Source organism: Vombatus ursinus, unplaced genomic scaffold (genome assembly GCF_900497805.2).
Source record: "Vombatus ursinus unplaced genomic scaffold, bare-nosed wombat genome assembly UNPS02014801.1, whole genome shotgun sequence".
NCBI classification, from domain to species: Eukaryota; Metazoa; Chordata; class Mammalia; order Diprotodontia; family Vombatidae; genus Vombatus; species Vombatus ursinus.
The window spans coordinates 27,768,251-27,783,350 of record NW_020954579.1 but is presented as its reverse complement, the minus strand read 5'-3'; the positions used below and the strand labels follow the sequence as shown (position 1 = coordinate 27,783,350).

The 15,100-nt window shown below is 38.0% G+C and overlaps 1 protein-coding gene across 1 annotated transcript in view; it reads right to left on the bottom strand.

Annotated features, from left to right (window-relative positions):
- BPTF (bromodomain PHD finger transcription factor) overlaps positions 1-15,100 on the bottom strand; it is a 150,423-nt gene that overhangs the window by 20,635 nt on the left and 114,688 nt on the right. Inside the window, 4 exon segments of the mRNA XM_027873395.1 lie at positions 1,461-1,686; positions 2,151-2,233; positions 12,165-13,102; positions 13,277-13,496. Coding sequence (XP_027729196.1) covers positions 1,461-1,686; positions 2,151-2,233; positions 12,165-13,102; positions 13,277-13,496 — 1,467 coding nt within the window.

Here is a 15,100-nt window from a genome sequence, read left to right as displayed (position 1 = left end):
CCTGACTCCAAGGCCAGAGCTATATGTACTGTGCCACCTAGCTGCCCCATCATGTTCTATCTTGTATCATATTTGTGTACATGTCACCCTTCCCATTAGACTGTAAGCTTCATAAAGGCAGGGATCAAGAGACTGTTCATTTTACAATAAGCTCTTAATATTTGCTGACTTAGTAAGAGGAAAGATTCATTCAAGTTCAAAGTAGCAGTGTCAATTTACTTTATTCTAAACTGTCTCTAGACCTATAGAAGCCAAGAATATTTTGGAGGTCACAACACACAGACTTGATGAATATGAGGCAAAGCTCTTTGAAAAGAAAGAAAAATGAATTTCAAAGATTTGTCAAAAATTAAGGAAGATACTTAGCTGGTAGATCTGAGTAATGACCAAAGACAAAGTGGCAACTTTTGTCCTATAAATTTTCACCTGGACCTTTTAAGAAGAAAAATTCACTGATGGATGGGCTCTTAGAATTATCATGACAAAGATAAGATCTTAGGAACTGCAGATGTGTAATCATTTAAGATGCAAGGCAAACAATCCTATTTCTTTTCTTTCCTGAGGCTAGGAAGCATAAAGATGAATGATTAACAGTAACCCATATGTAACTAGGCCATTTAGGAGTTTTTATAAGTTTAGAAGATAGTCTGATTTTTCCCCATAGACCAAAGGAAAAAAAAAGGTCATATGTACTTGGAAGGTATAAAGTTTAAATGACAGTTAAGGTAAAAGATCATTCTTCATGTTTGTGGATACAACAGGCCAAATATCCCTAAGGCAGGAAAGAAAGTTCTATTAGAACCAGTTCAATTTTCATGATGTATAAGCTGTTGATATACTGTATTTTGAACACACCGCCATTTAGACATTTAAATGAACATTGTCCCTCAAATTAGTTACCTTGACAGGATATATACTTATTCCAATAACACTGCCATTGGTTAAAACATTTTGGGAATGCCTTCAACTTTGATACAGTAATGATGTAAGAATAGCCAACTTGTTACTTTATAGTCATGGCTTTTTTTTTTGACATTTAATGCTATTACTTAATTTGATAGCCAATCTAATTTTGATTTCTTTTGGAACAGTTTTTGTCTATATTAAAAAATCAAATCCACCGTCAAAGAGCAAAGATTTGGCACCAATAAGGATACTCAAAAGAATGTGTCAAAGGTTCTCAAAAGAATTCAGAATGTTTTGACCACTTCAAACAGAATAAACTTCTTGTGGTTTCAATAGAATAAACAAGATAATTTTGAAGTGAGTGGCTGAAAATCAATGGAATGCACAAATTCTGGTATGTTGGCTAAAAACATAAAATTATTTTATAATTATACTTTTTATAGACTTAAAAAGTTAATTTAAGGAAACAAGTGTTAATTAAAAATTCAAGGTAGTAGTTTACAAGATGGATGGATATCTGACATAAAAGGAAAATGAAAGAAATCTCTTCCTACCTGCACTTCTATTTGAAGATCTTTGTCTAGTAGCGCTCTCTTTTTCAATATTTCAGCTTTGAGTTGTTCTTTATGTTTGAAGAGCAGAGCTGACAGCTTGGTAGCATTCTGCTTGCTACGCTTCTGTTCCACACTCTCTTCTCGTTTTCGTTTCTTAGCTGCCTGTTTTTCTTCTTTATCTATCTTATCCAAAATAAACTTCATCACCTGGTTACAGACTATCATTCTAAGAAAAAATATACAAGGTACATAATGCTGAACTGATGGGCTACTATAGCAAAAATGCCTAAAGTACTTTAGGCACCAATGACTTTTCTAGGTGCTTACAGACAACATTATTTAATAAAAACTATGTCTGGAAATATTTTAACATGTCTAGAACAGTACTTTAATAAAGCAAAGTTTATATGGACTCCAATTATCCAGTCATCTATTTTTATTATCTCAACATTCAATATCTTCTGCCCACTAGCAGAGGCAATAATAAATAGTTTACTAGTTTACTGTAAAATAAAAAAAAATTCACAGAATATACCAAGAACAACAGAATGAATTTTAGTCAAAACACAGAAAATATATGAAAGTTATGCAATAATCAGAATTTGTTTCTTGGTATGCTAGTCAAAGGGGAAGAAAGATGAATGCTTTGACAGAGTAACCTTTTCTAACATTTAAAAACATTTTTCCTACCTCTGATTTTCTTCTCTTTCAGCTGGAGTCATAGTCTTTTTTTGTTTTAAGTGTTCTATCACAGCATTATGTTTCATCACCACCTTGAAGACAGCAAAATTCAAAGAAATATTACATAATTAACACTAGCACTAGAAAGCTGAAGCACATAGAAGGGGTTCTTTTAAAAAGCACAAACTTTTATATAGGTATATTTTATTTAAACATTAATTTTTAAAATTTCAGCTTCTTCTTACATGAAGATTAAGGGTTAAAATTTTCCTGTTGAATTAAACTAAAAAATTAAACTGCAGAAAATTTGATATTGATACTAATCCTTTTGAAGATCCAGTCTCCATTTTTATAAAAAACAGTTACAGTAAATTTTAGATTTGACATGTGCCTTTGTAATAAGAAAAAATGTTTTTCATATTAGAAAGATCTAATTACATCGAATTAAATTAAGCAAATAAATACTACCCTTCTTCCCCCTCAAATGCTTGAAAAATTTAGGAACAAGTTTCAAAAATACAATGGAAAATGATGTATTTGATTTGTGCAGACACTCTGTACCCAAAGCCTCAAAGTGAGAGGCCATATGGCATTGTAGTTTAGGCACGGAGCTTGGACTAAAGAAGACCTGGGTTCCAACCTTCCTTCAGACACTGAGTAGCTCTGTGACTCTGGGAAAGTCACGTGCTTTCTGTGTCTCTGTAAAATGAGGACTGGACTCAATAGTCTGTTCTCAAGGTCTCTCTCAACTTTAAATCTGTGATCTCCAATCTAGTTTGAATAAAGCCAATAACTGCACTCTTAGTACCAGACCCTGCTTAAGCCTTAATGATTGACCTCCCAAGGAACTTCTTCGAAGGCTGCAGAAGCCTTGGTTATTACATCTGCCTTCGGGGCTGGAAAGCAAGGAGGCCAATCCTTCCAGATTGAAGCTCCAGCAAATGCCCAAGGGTGTTCGCTTGACTGACCAATCACTCTGAAAGAGGGATCTCATTGCAAAACCCATTATTTCTCTCTTCTTCCCCTTAGATGTCTAAGTCTGGTTGAGGACCCACCGGTTGTTGCTAAGAGGGAATTCCTAGGGAGCTCCCTCCCCAAGAGTCTGTTTCGTGCTTCTTAGGCTCTGATTATGCCTGAAGAGAGAAGACTTTAGGGTTGGTGGGGGCAGTTAGGGTTCCCACGAGTTCAACAAATAGAGGGAGTATTAGAAAGGAGGCACGTGATGGTAGCGGTGAATCTTTCTAAACAGCAGGGTTTTTCAAATTTTACTAATCACGTGGCTGCCTTAAGTGAGGAATAAGAAAACAGGTGTGTGTAAGGGTTGGTGGTGAGAGAAAGAGGACAACTGAGAATGACCCATACATGTTTAGCCTGCTCAGTCACAAAATACTCAACTTCTATATGTCTGCTATTCTAAATTTCCCCACATCCCCATGATTCCCATTAACTTATGATGTTCTGCATTTTTGTAGGGCAGAACCAGGTTTCCTGAAAAACTTTTATTATTTTCTCTTTTTCACAACAACCCTGTGAAGTAGGTAGTACAAGCATTATTATCCCTATTTTACAGATGAGACAGTGTAGCTTAGTGGATAGAATGCTGGTCTTGGAGTCAGGAATATCTTTGTTCAAATCTGACTTCTAACACTAGCTATGTGGTTGTGGGCAAATGCAAATCATGGAAATGCCTCTGAGACTCAAGCAACTCTAAAACTTGTCTACTAAGACAATCTAAGAAACAACAGATCCCTGAGTGATGAGGAAACTGAGGTTGAGACATTATGTGACTTGCCTTTGGCCATACAGTCATCAGGTGGCAGAGGTGGGATGTGAATCTAGTTTTCACAACTACCAGTCCAGGTCTCTTCCCAGTGAACCATGCTGCCTATTTCTCCCAAACAGGTCAGTAGGGATTTTTTAATGTTAATTTTGATTAATTATTTTGCAGAATATAGCTGTAATTGTATTTCTTTTAAAGAGGTCTCATTTTTGGAATGTAAACTATATTTAGATCTATCTAACTTTTTACCAGCACTCTTGGCTTGATTCATACTATAAACTGTCTGTTTATAGGACATGATGTTGTTTATATCTTACTAAGGTAGTTTTAAAAGATTCAGAAATTCTTCTGTGCTAGCCACTTTTATAAATGGCATTTTATTGAAAAAAAAATTGGGCTTATTTATTCTTACTTCCGCTAATCTTTCTTTTGGGGGGAGGGGCGAGGCAATTGGGGTTAAGTGACTTGCCGAGGGTCACAAAGATAGTAAGTGTCAAGTGTCTGGTCTGAGACCAGATTTGAACTCAGGTCCTCTTGACTTCAGGGTCGGTGCCCTATCCATTATGCCACCTAGCTGCCCCTTCAACTAATCTTTTAAAGATTCATTTAATATTTCTGTTCAAAAGCAAAAGATAAAGAAAAAACCACATAAAATTTTTAACCTTAGACATCTCTTAAAGGTAACTGGCATAAATGGATGGATACCTAATATAACAAAAGAATGATGTAACTTCCACCTCAGCCCAAGGTCTCCATCCTGAATCTACTTACCTCCTTCCACTATAACCTCCAGAGGTTAAATTTTATCCTCTGGAATCCTTGTCAACCAACTTCATCTCAGACCTCTCTTCCTTATGTGACTCTTCAATCTTCTGGCACTCATACAGAACTGGCTTCCCTCAGAAGAATCTGCCTCTCTGTCCACCCCTTCAAGTAGTGATTTCACATTCTCTCCTGTTATATTCTCTTGGGTACTTCATCTGCTCCCATGGGTTCAATTTATCATATTTAAACAGACAACTCCCAGATCTACATATCCTGTCTCCTTCCTTCTCTTTAGCTCCAGTTTTGTATCATCAATTTCCTGCAAAGAGCATGGAGTTTCATTCTAACACTGTGCTTGTCACATAGTTGGTATTCAATAAATCCTTGCTGATTGATTGGATATTTCTCAAACTCAACCGATCTAAAAGAGAACTCATTAGTTATCTTTCTTTTAAAAAAAAAGTTAAGCAAAAACATAGCCCCTCACCTATCTGTTTTTAGAGAGGAGGTATATTTCATTATTTCTTTTCCTGTCTTCATTGGTTTTTCCATTGCTCAGAGTAGAACTCATTATCTTCTCCCCAAATCCATTTTCTTACAATTCCTGTTGAGAACACTTTCCTCCTTCTAATCAGGTCTGCAAGGTTATTTTTGATCAGTCAGCCAAAATATCCAAGCAGTTGTCAAGTTTTGTTGATTCTACCTCCACTAAATCTCTCATCTCTGTCTCCTTCCTTCTAATAACAGCCACCACTCTAGTTCAGGTACTGTCTATTTCTTGTTTAGCTTCCTAATTGCTCTTTCTGCCTCAAGTCTCTCCCCTCTCCAAACTACTCTTCACATGGCTACTAAAGTGACATTCCTCAAGCAGAGGACTGATATATCACTCCCCTCCAATGGCTTCCTATTACTTCTAGGATTAAATACAAACTCCTTCACAGCCTGGCTCCTCTGTCCCTTGACACAAATGACCCTTCCAGACTCCCCTTCATAATGCCCACTTCAATCATACTAGCCTGCCTGCCATGTCTCCTCTGTTTCTTTGCACAAACTATCCTCTCTTTATATCTATTTAGAATTCCTGGCATTCTTCACTCAACTTAAGTGTCACCTGCTTTCCACATGAGGCATTTTCCTGATCAGCCAGCTGATGATGTCTTGTCCCCAAACTTACCTTGCATATATTTTGAATATACTTTTATGTATACATTATTTCCCCAACAGAATGTAAGCTCCTTGAGAGCAGGAACCATTTCCTTTCTGCATCTGTATCCCCAGCACGGAGTATATAAGAGGCATTTAATAAATGCTTATCAATTAATTGAAAATTAGGCCAAGGAAGAAAAAGAAAAACTGGAGTATATGCTCCAGAATTACTGATGTGTCACCGAATGTACAAAATAAAAGGAATGAATTATCTAGAAATATGTTTAAGTGAAGGTTATTTATAAAGGTTTATTTATCTATCATTTTATGTTTAGAATATAATATTTATATTTAGAATATTATTTATAAAGGAAGGGGGTTGGACTTGAAGAGTTCTGAGTCTCTTTTAGGGCTAAATCCTATGACATGATTATTCAGTGATCAAAAGCACGCAACAAAGATCTATATGGCTAAACAGAAATCTCATGCATTGAACGGAATGTTATATAAGATGGGAAAAATATTCCCTTGTTTTCCATGTCAATGTATATTTGTTAGAAGGGCTCTGTTATCCCCTCCCCACTCTCTACCCTGGAGAAAATAAATGCATGTTAATTTTTTTTAGGTAAAGGAAAACTGACCAGAAAATCTTGCCTAAGAAATGCAGGACTTATAATCAAGAAAACTATGAAATTCATCCATTTATTCCCCTATGTGATGTGGTCTATTCACAAACACAACTCTCACCGCTTCCCCTCCCATGCCCCACTCTAGTTCGGCATGCCCCTTTCATTGCACCCTCTATTCACAGAGACTTGGCTTCCTAAAGATGACACTGAATGTTGGGATACCTTCTACAGTACTGGGTGCACCTTCTTTCATATCCCTCACCCTGCCCCAGCGCGCGCACGCGCGCACACACACACACAGACACACATGTACATCCTAGAAGGAGAGGAGGGACCCTTGTCCTCCACTGCTACTTCCAGAATTGCCCTTTGTACTGTCACTCAGCCACCTCTCTCCCTTTGAGATTGGCTTACCCAATACAGACCCTAGTGGCAGTTCTCTCTCTCTCCTTTTTTAAAGTATTTACTACCTCTCCTACCTTTCTTAAGGAATTCAATACCCTTCTTTTCCACCTCAACTCCTGTCCTTTTAACTATGGGACTTCAACATACTTGCTGATGTTTTTTTCAAACACCTTAATCTTCCAATTCTTCGGTTTCCTCAACTCCCACAACCTACTCCTCCACCTCTGCTAGCAGACACCCCGATCTTATTATTATCCACAAGGGATCCACTTCTAGGAACAAAGCCTCCCAAATTCCTTTATACACCATAATACTATAATCCCATCTCTATATCTTATCGTTGTCTTAAACTTAGTCTTCTCCCTTCCTTCTATGTCAAAGTACTCTCTGAGATCACCACACCTTTGCTTTAACTTCATTTTACTCCATTCCCTATGTTGCTTGGAGAATTAACCAGTTTTACTTGACACTGTCCTCTACTCTCAGATTCCCTGCCCCCTTATCCTTGCTAAAGCTTAATTCTGAATTACACCCACGATCAATGTCTTTCCTTTGTTTCTACAGATGTATTATGAATGAAGCTGGAGGAAATCAGGCAACTAAGATGATTTGGTCTACTGCAAACTTATGTTATCTATTCTCAACCAGATCTTCATGATAAAGAAGCAATTTTAAAAAGCCTCCCCAACTGATTCTATCGCAGTCCCTACAGAAGCTGTTACAAATCTGCTCTCATCACAATCCTCCCATGCAATGCCTCCACCTATCCTCTAAGCTGAGGACTTCACTAAAAGAATCTATTTGTCTTGTTTCCTCTTTTCCCTACATCTCAAAAACCTTTGACATCAACCCCTACTCTATCCTCCTTTCTACCTGGGGCCTTCACCTGATCATCACACTCTGATGAAGAGGTGAACTGTTTCTTTACCAATGCCAACTCCCTCTATACGTATCCTTGATTCCATCCCATCTTCTCTAGTACATTACCCCCACAATCACCACACCTCTTTCCTCCTAACCCCTTTCTGTCTTCAAACTCTGTTGATTCCTTCCTCGCTGTCTACAAACAGGCTCAAGTCTCCCCCATCCTAAAAAGAAGACACCATTACTTTATCCTATCATTCCCCCAAGCTATTGTTTTACGACTTTCCTCCCTTTCACAGCCAAATTCCTAGAAAAAATCATGTCTGCTTTCTTCTACTCTCTTTGTTTCTCAATCCTCTGATCTCATCACTCAACTCAAATTTCTGTCTCCCAAGTATGATGTCTGAAAGGCTAAGCCAGATGGTCTTTTCTCAATTCTTATCCTTCTCAACATCTAGATTATGAACACTCTCCTCTGGGGATACTCTTTGCTCTTTCTTGGTTCTTTTATCTGTTAAACTTGCTCCTTCTCTTTTTGCGGATTAATCATCCATATTCTACTCACTCACTATGGGTGTACCCCAATACCCCAAGGCTTTGTCTTGGGCCCTATTCTCTTTTCTCTCTCTACACTCACTTGGTGACTTCATCAACACAATGCAGATAATGACTAGATCTATATCTCCAGTCCCAGTCTCTCTCCTGAGCTTGTCACACATCTCCAAATGCCTACTATACAGAATTCATCATCTTTTCTCCTAAACCCAGTCCTTTAATGGGTTTACTTACTTCTGTCAACGGCACCTTCATCCTTCCAGTCACCTAAACTCTAAATCTCAGCATTATCCTCAACTCCTCGCCCTCCCTTACTCCACCAATCTGATCACAACTGCCCTTTTTACTGATCCTCAAACACAATGCTCCAACAATCTCCATCTCTGTGCTAGCTGTTCCCCATGTCCCCTTCCCACCCTCCCATCTTCATTTCTTGAAATTCCTTATTTCCCTTAAAACTCAACTCAAGCATCACCTTCCATATACCAAGCCTTTTTCCTGCTACTCCCCAGCTGCCAGTTTAATCTCCCCTGCCCCCAGTTACTTTATTTACTTTGTAGGCAAAGGCACAGAGACTGGATCCCAGATGAAGAAATTTCTTCTATTAATGAAAGGTGGCAACTTAGTTTCAGAGAACTGTCCAGAGTAACTCATCCAAAGCACCATGTGTTGGAGGTGGGATTTGAATGAAGGTTTTTTTAGGCTTCTATTCTGGGTCTCTATCCACTATGACATATTTCCTCTTAGTTATTTAGTAAACCTTTTATATCTACTTATATACATACATATTACGTCCTTTAATAGAATATAGACTTCTTGAGGGCAGGGACTCTCATTTTTGTCTTTGTCTTCCCACAATGGGAATACAAACAGTGAGTCTAAATTTCCTATTTACTTTTGCCTCCAATCTTTGGAACTTTGTCCTCACTTCTGAGGTCAGGAAAACTCCATTAAAGTTTGGTTAGTTTTAAGTTAATTGAACTGAGTTAAATTTTATAAGTACTTATGACATGCCTACTAGGTTTCCAAGTGTTGTGAGAATAGAAAAATACTGGGCAGTATCGCAATTCAGTTTGCCTTTAGGTAAAGCTACTACTAACTAATCCATTGAAGAAGGAAATGGCAGGGGCAGCTAGGTGGCGCAGTGGATAGAGCTCTGGCCTTAAAGTCAGGAGGACCTGAGTTCAAATCCAGTCTCAGACACTTGACACTTACTAGCTGTGTGACTCTGGGCAAGTCACTTAACCCCATTGCCTCAACAAAAAAAAAAAAGAAAAAAAAAGGGGGAAAAAAAGGAAATGGCAAACGACTCTGGTATCTTTGTCAAGAAAACCCCATGGACAAGTATGGTCCATAGGACAATGAACCATAAGAAGTGATTTGGGGAAGAGGAGGGAGAAGGGAAGATGGATCTCCCTAATTCACTCAGGCTGGAAGTATAGTGGCCACTCATGGGCTCAATCCCACTGCTGACTGGTATGGAAAACTCTGATTTGCTCTGTTTCTTATGAGGGCCAATATATCCCTCTCTCTTATGGTAGTCTGGTGGCCCCCACTCCTCACTCTTAGGGGATTCACCATATTGGTGCTGGACTTAGGGCAGACTCCTGATTGACTCTAGAACTATTTTAGCTCAGATCTCCCAAGCTCACATGATCCTCAAGCTCCTGCTTCCCTTAATAGCAAAATTATATACATGTGCCACTATGTCTGGCAATGAATTTTGGGTTCTGAGGAACAGATTTCTCAGAGAACAAAATATTTCTAGAGTATGTAGAATTACTTCTCAGTTCTCTAGCTTTTAATGATCACAAGATTAACAAGATAAGCCAAGCAGAGGAATGAACTTGAAAATGCTCTAGTAATTTGAGAAGTCATAAATAGGTTGTAAAGTGTACCACTGCATCAATCCTATCGAGATCCATTAAAGAACTGAAGTAATGGGGGTTTAAAGGTAAAATGATATTCTCCTGTGTTTTCCAAAAATTCTGTTGGATCCCACTCATCTTTTTTCTTTCCTAATTTTAGCCTTTTAAAAAAAGCTTAGGGGCAGCTAGGTGGCACAGTGGCTCTGAAGTAGCACTGACTCTGAAGTCAGGAGGACCTGAGTTCAAATCCGGCCTTAGACCAAACACTTGACACTCACTAGCCGTGTGACCCTGGGCAAGTCACTGAACCCCAATTGCCTTAATAAAAAAAAAAAAAGCTTGGTCTAATTCTTTGCATCTTTCTACTTATTATCTTCCTATGGTAAACATTACAGAGATGAAAATCACATGGTAAAAAAAAAATCTTGTCTTGTGAAATGGACAGTTTCGGTAAATTAGATGGTTTTAGATGCAAACAAAAAAAATTCTCTCTATAAGTGCTTTAGGATCAGTCAGCTAAGGAAGCTAATACTTTATTTCATGGCATTTAAATGGACTAACCTTATTCAGAAGACATTCCAGTGAGATTTCTTTGTATTTGTGCAAGACTACAGCTCTTTGCAAAAATTCTATTCCAATGTCTCACTGAAGTGTACAGGTGACCTTTGATTCTCGAAAGGTAAATTAATGGAGCACAAGTTTTGGTAGTCCCTGATAATCTAGAAAGAGTTTTTGTTTTATTTTGTTTTTTTCTTTTTGCATATGGGCTTAGCAATAAACTTTGCATCTGTTAGCCAATCAACTAAATTTATTAAGACTCAGAAGGTTGGCTGCTAGGTGATGAATGATTTTGGGCCACAACAACTCATGAAGACCAAATAAAACAGAACGAAAAGAACTTCTATATAGATATATGTATGTATGTGTGTGTGTGTGTGTGTGTGTGTGTGTGTATATATATAAATATGTATATATATATATACTCACACACATACACACCACAATAATGTAAATGAAAACAATTCTAAAAGACTTCAAATTGAATGCAAAGCCTATTTAGGCTCCAGAAGACAATGTTATACCCTCAGTAGGGAGGAAGTAGACTAGAGGTCTACTACTAATGGAATAATGCAAACATTTATCGTCTGTGGTTGGCAGAACTGTTTTATTTTTGTTACAAAGGAGGGCTCTATGATGGTAGTGGAGTTTCTGGGAAATAAGAGTGATATAAAAACAAGTATCAATAAAATATTTTTTAAGGATGTGACTAAAAATCTAAGTAACATTAACTTTCTTATGGTTGGGACACATGCTTCATTAAGACAAATTCAAACTATCTCAAAATGAAACGAGACTGGATGTGGACTTGTTTCTAGATACCTAAGTAGCTAGGTGGTACAACAGATAAGAGTGTTGCACCTGGAGTCAGAAAGACCTGAGTTGAAATCCTACTTCGGACACTTACTGGCTGCGTGGCATTGAGCAAGTCACTTAACCTTTGTCTACCTCAGTTTCCTTGTCTGTAAGATGGGGTTAATAATAGCATCTACTTCTTAGGGTTGTTGTGAGAATAAAATATTTGTAAAGAACTTTAAAAACTGTCAAGTGCTACCTAAATGCTATTATTATCATAATTATATCTCTCAAAACCAAAATTCAAACTTAAAGTTCTTTATTAATACTAATCAACTAATCAAGTTACAAATACTGTGCAAGTCTCTTCTTTACAATCATCCATCTTCTTGATCTCTTAAAAATGAAGCAATTACTTCCCAGTAACACTGAATGCATGTGTCTAGGCATGATTGCAAATAGTAACAGGCATTTGTTCATTATTTTTAGGTAACTCAGCAGCTCACAAGGTTAAAGCCTTGTTATTCAAAATGTTACAGGAAAAGTTGACACCAATAAATCTCACACATTTAATCTCATGAATAAAATATTACAGAATTATAATTCATGCTACTGTTTCTTCTTAAAATAAAAAACAAGTAAACACTTGTGACTCTACCTGTTTTTGGATGATTTCACTTTGATTAGAAGCTTGGAGGGTATGTTCACGCTTAATTTCTATCTGCTGCTGTTTCTTCTTTTGCTGTTGTTCCCTGAGTTGTTGAACCCTTTGTAATTGTTCTTGTACACTGGCTGCTTGCACGGTGACCACATTCTGGATCTGATGAGCCTGTACAGGGCTGGTTTGCTGAATCTGAATAGGTAACTGAAGTTTGATTTGCCCAGGAACAACACCCTGCTGAGCCTGTATCTGAGCCACAACATGTGACTGAATCTGAGAGAGAACCTGAACTTGTTGTTGTAGCTGAGGCACAGTAATGACTTGTGTCTGTGGCTGCTGGATTTGTAGCTGAGGACGGGATGGGGAGGTTACAGTAACTTGATTCAAAGTTTGTGTTGTTGGGAGAGTTTGTATGGAAGATTGAAGCTGGGGCTGTGATGGTTGCTGTACTTGGGACTGAATCTGAATCGATGTATGTGGCTGAATTTGAACTGGCTGTGAAGCTGTTGTCTGCACTGAGGCTTGACACACAGTGGGTCCAGTGGATGAAGCTTGTGGAAGTACTCGAGCCTGTGGTGGGCTCTGGACTCGAACTGGAGACTGCCCTTGGACCTGGCTTTGAGACTGACATTGTATCGTCACTGGAGTTTTATTTGAATGTGTTAGGACAGGCTGTGCTTCACAAGTGACAGGGGACGAAGCTGTTGCTTGGGTTTGGACTTCAGCATGAGTCTGGGCCTCAGGCTGGGCTTGTGGCTGGGGCTGAGCTTGGCTCGGGGACTGGGGCTGCGTCTGAGCTGGGGTCTGGGGCTGAGGTGAAGGCTGAACAGTTGGAGATGGGGCTTGTGGCTGACTCTGACTTGGTTGCTGAGCTGATGGTAGGGCTTGGATGGGCTGAGCCTGAGTCTGTGTGGTTTGTTTCTGCTCACTTGTAGCTGTGAAAAATAAACCGAACATTCTCATTATTCTAGACCATAAACCTACAGACATTAACTTTAAAAAGATATTTCTAAGGTAGAGAACTCCCTGTTTTGGTTTCTAAGAGCTATCATTTTTACTTAGCTTGATAACGTGCAGGTAGCAATTTTGAACCTTTTAGATAAGCCTACCTGATGTTGAGGTGGAAACTGTTGTTGTAGTGCTGGCCGCTGTAGCTGTCGTAGGTAAAGGGGTGAAAAGAAATCGCTGAATGGTACCATTTGGCATTGCAGCTTGCATTAATTGTTGGCCTGGCCCTGGAATCACTGTTACCCCTTGAGGAATCAGCTGCAGTTGTCCAGTAGTTTGCCCCTGTCCTTGAATTACAACAGTCAAACCCTGACTGCCACCCTATGAAAAAAAGTCACCATATAAATGCATATTGCTCAAAGAATAGGCTTACATACATGTTGCTCATTTAGATCAATGATATTTTTGGTTACCAGAAATACAAATTGAGGGTACATGGGTACTTGCTGTGTGTACTGGTTGGGAACTTTAAGAGGAAAGCAGAATGAATACAAAATGCTTAAAACTACCCCTCACACCTCTACATATATTAAAAAAAAGTTCATAATGGAAGAGCTCAAACTAAGATATATATACACATATATATACATATCATATAGTTCAGATTATAGACATGGAATTCAAAAACCCAAATCCACAAAGAAGGTAAATATACTATCTCCAGGAAGTATTTAATAATGACTATATATCAAGAAGTATGGACTAAATAACTTCATGTTATAAACATCTATTTATTCCAAAATTTAGCAATCCTACAACTTCATCTCATTTTACACAGCAGAAAAGTAAAAAATAAGCAAAAAAGGCTTTGCACAATATAAATAACTAAATCAATAGATTTTACTTACAGGAAAGCCAACCAAGCTCTCATTTGGAACCAATTTAGAGGAATTTTACATAGAGTTTTTATTAGGTTTACTTAGGTTTTCAAGACCATGATAAATTATAACTACAAAGAGGGGGGCAGGGAAGGACCGTGAAAAGTAGATACTCTGATAGCAACAGAGAGTGACAGCTGACAGCAAGAGAAGCAAAAAAACTATAAAAAGTAGACATAAGAAACTAAAAATCACAGAAGCTTTGGGGACATGTAATGTAGGGACAAACAGCCCAGCCCTATGCACCTCAATGGGACATCACTATTTCAACAGAGTACAATTCTTATGATGACCCAGTATCATCAAGAAAGTGTTCATGTTTAAGTAGACAGCAAACTGTGCAATGCATTTCAGAAAATTTTATCTCAGAGACATCATGAGACATTACTGCTTCAATTCAACCATCTTCTGTCATGGTATATAGCTACTGCTACCAAAACTTCTACTTTATCTTCTTTACTGATGAGAGCTTACTTTATCCACCTAGCTTTGGGGAGTAGAGAGCCAGTATTCTTCCCTCTGAGAGGTCCTGGACCAGCCATCACTCCTTCCTAGGTGTTGTTTCCCCCTCCATAAGAATGTAAAATCATTGAAGGCAGGGACTAACTCTCTTTTGTTTTATCATACCTAGCAGCACTAAGCACTGTTAATAAATACCTCTTCAATCATTATATAAAGTGATGAAAGATCAATAAAATTTAGCTAAAATGTATACATTTTGGAATGTTTAGAACACATGCAGAAAAGTCTATCCTGACGACAAAATTTTGGTACCTTTCAAATTAATTGTCTGAAGAAATAAACAACTCTATTATTTCTATTCTAGAACTAAAAGAATCAAGAAGTTGTGGGGGGAGGGAATGACTTTTTTGAGGAATGTTCCACAAACATTTATTTAGTTTCTACATACACAATTCCTTGGTCTTAAGGGATATACTGTTGCTGTTATCATCATCATCATTTTAACTGTTATACTACTACTGCTGCTACAGTTACTACTACTACTACTACTACTACTACTACTACTACTACTACTACTACTACTAC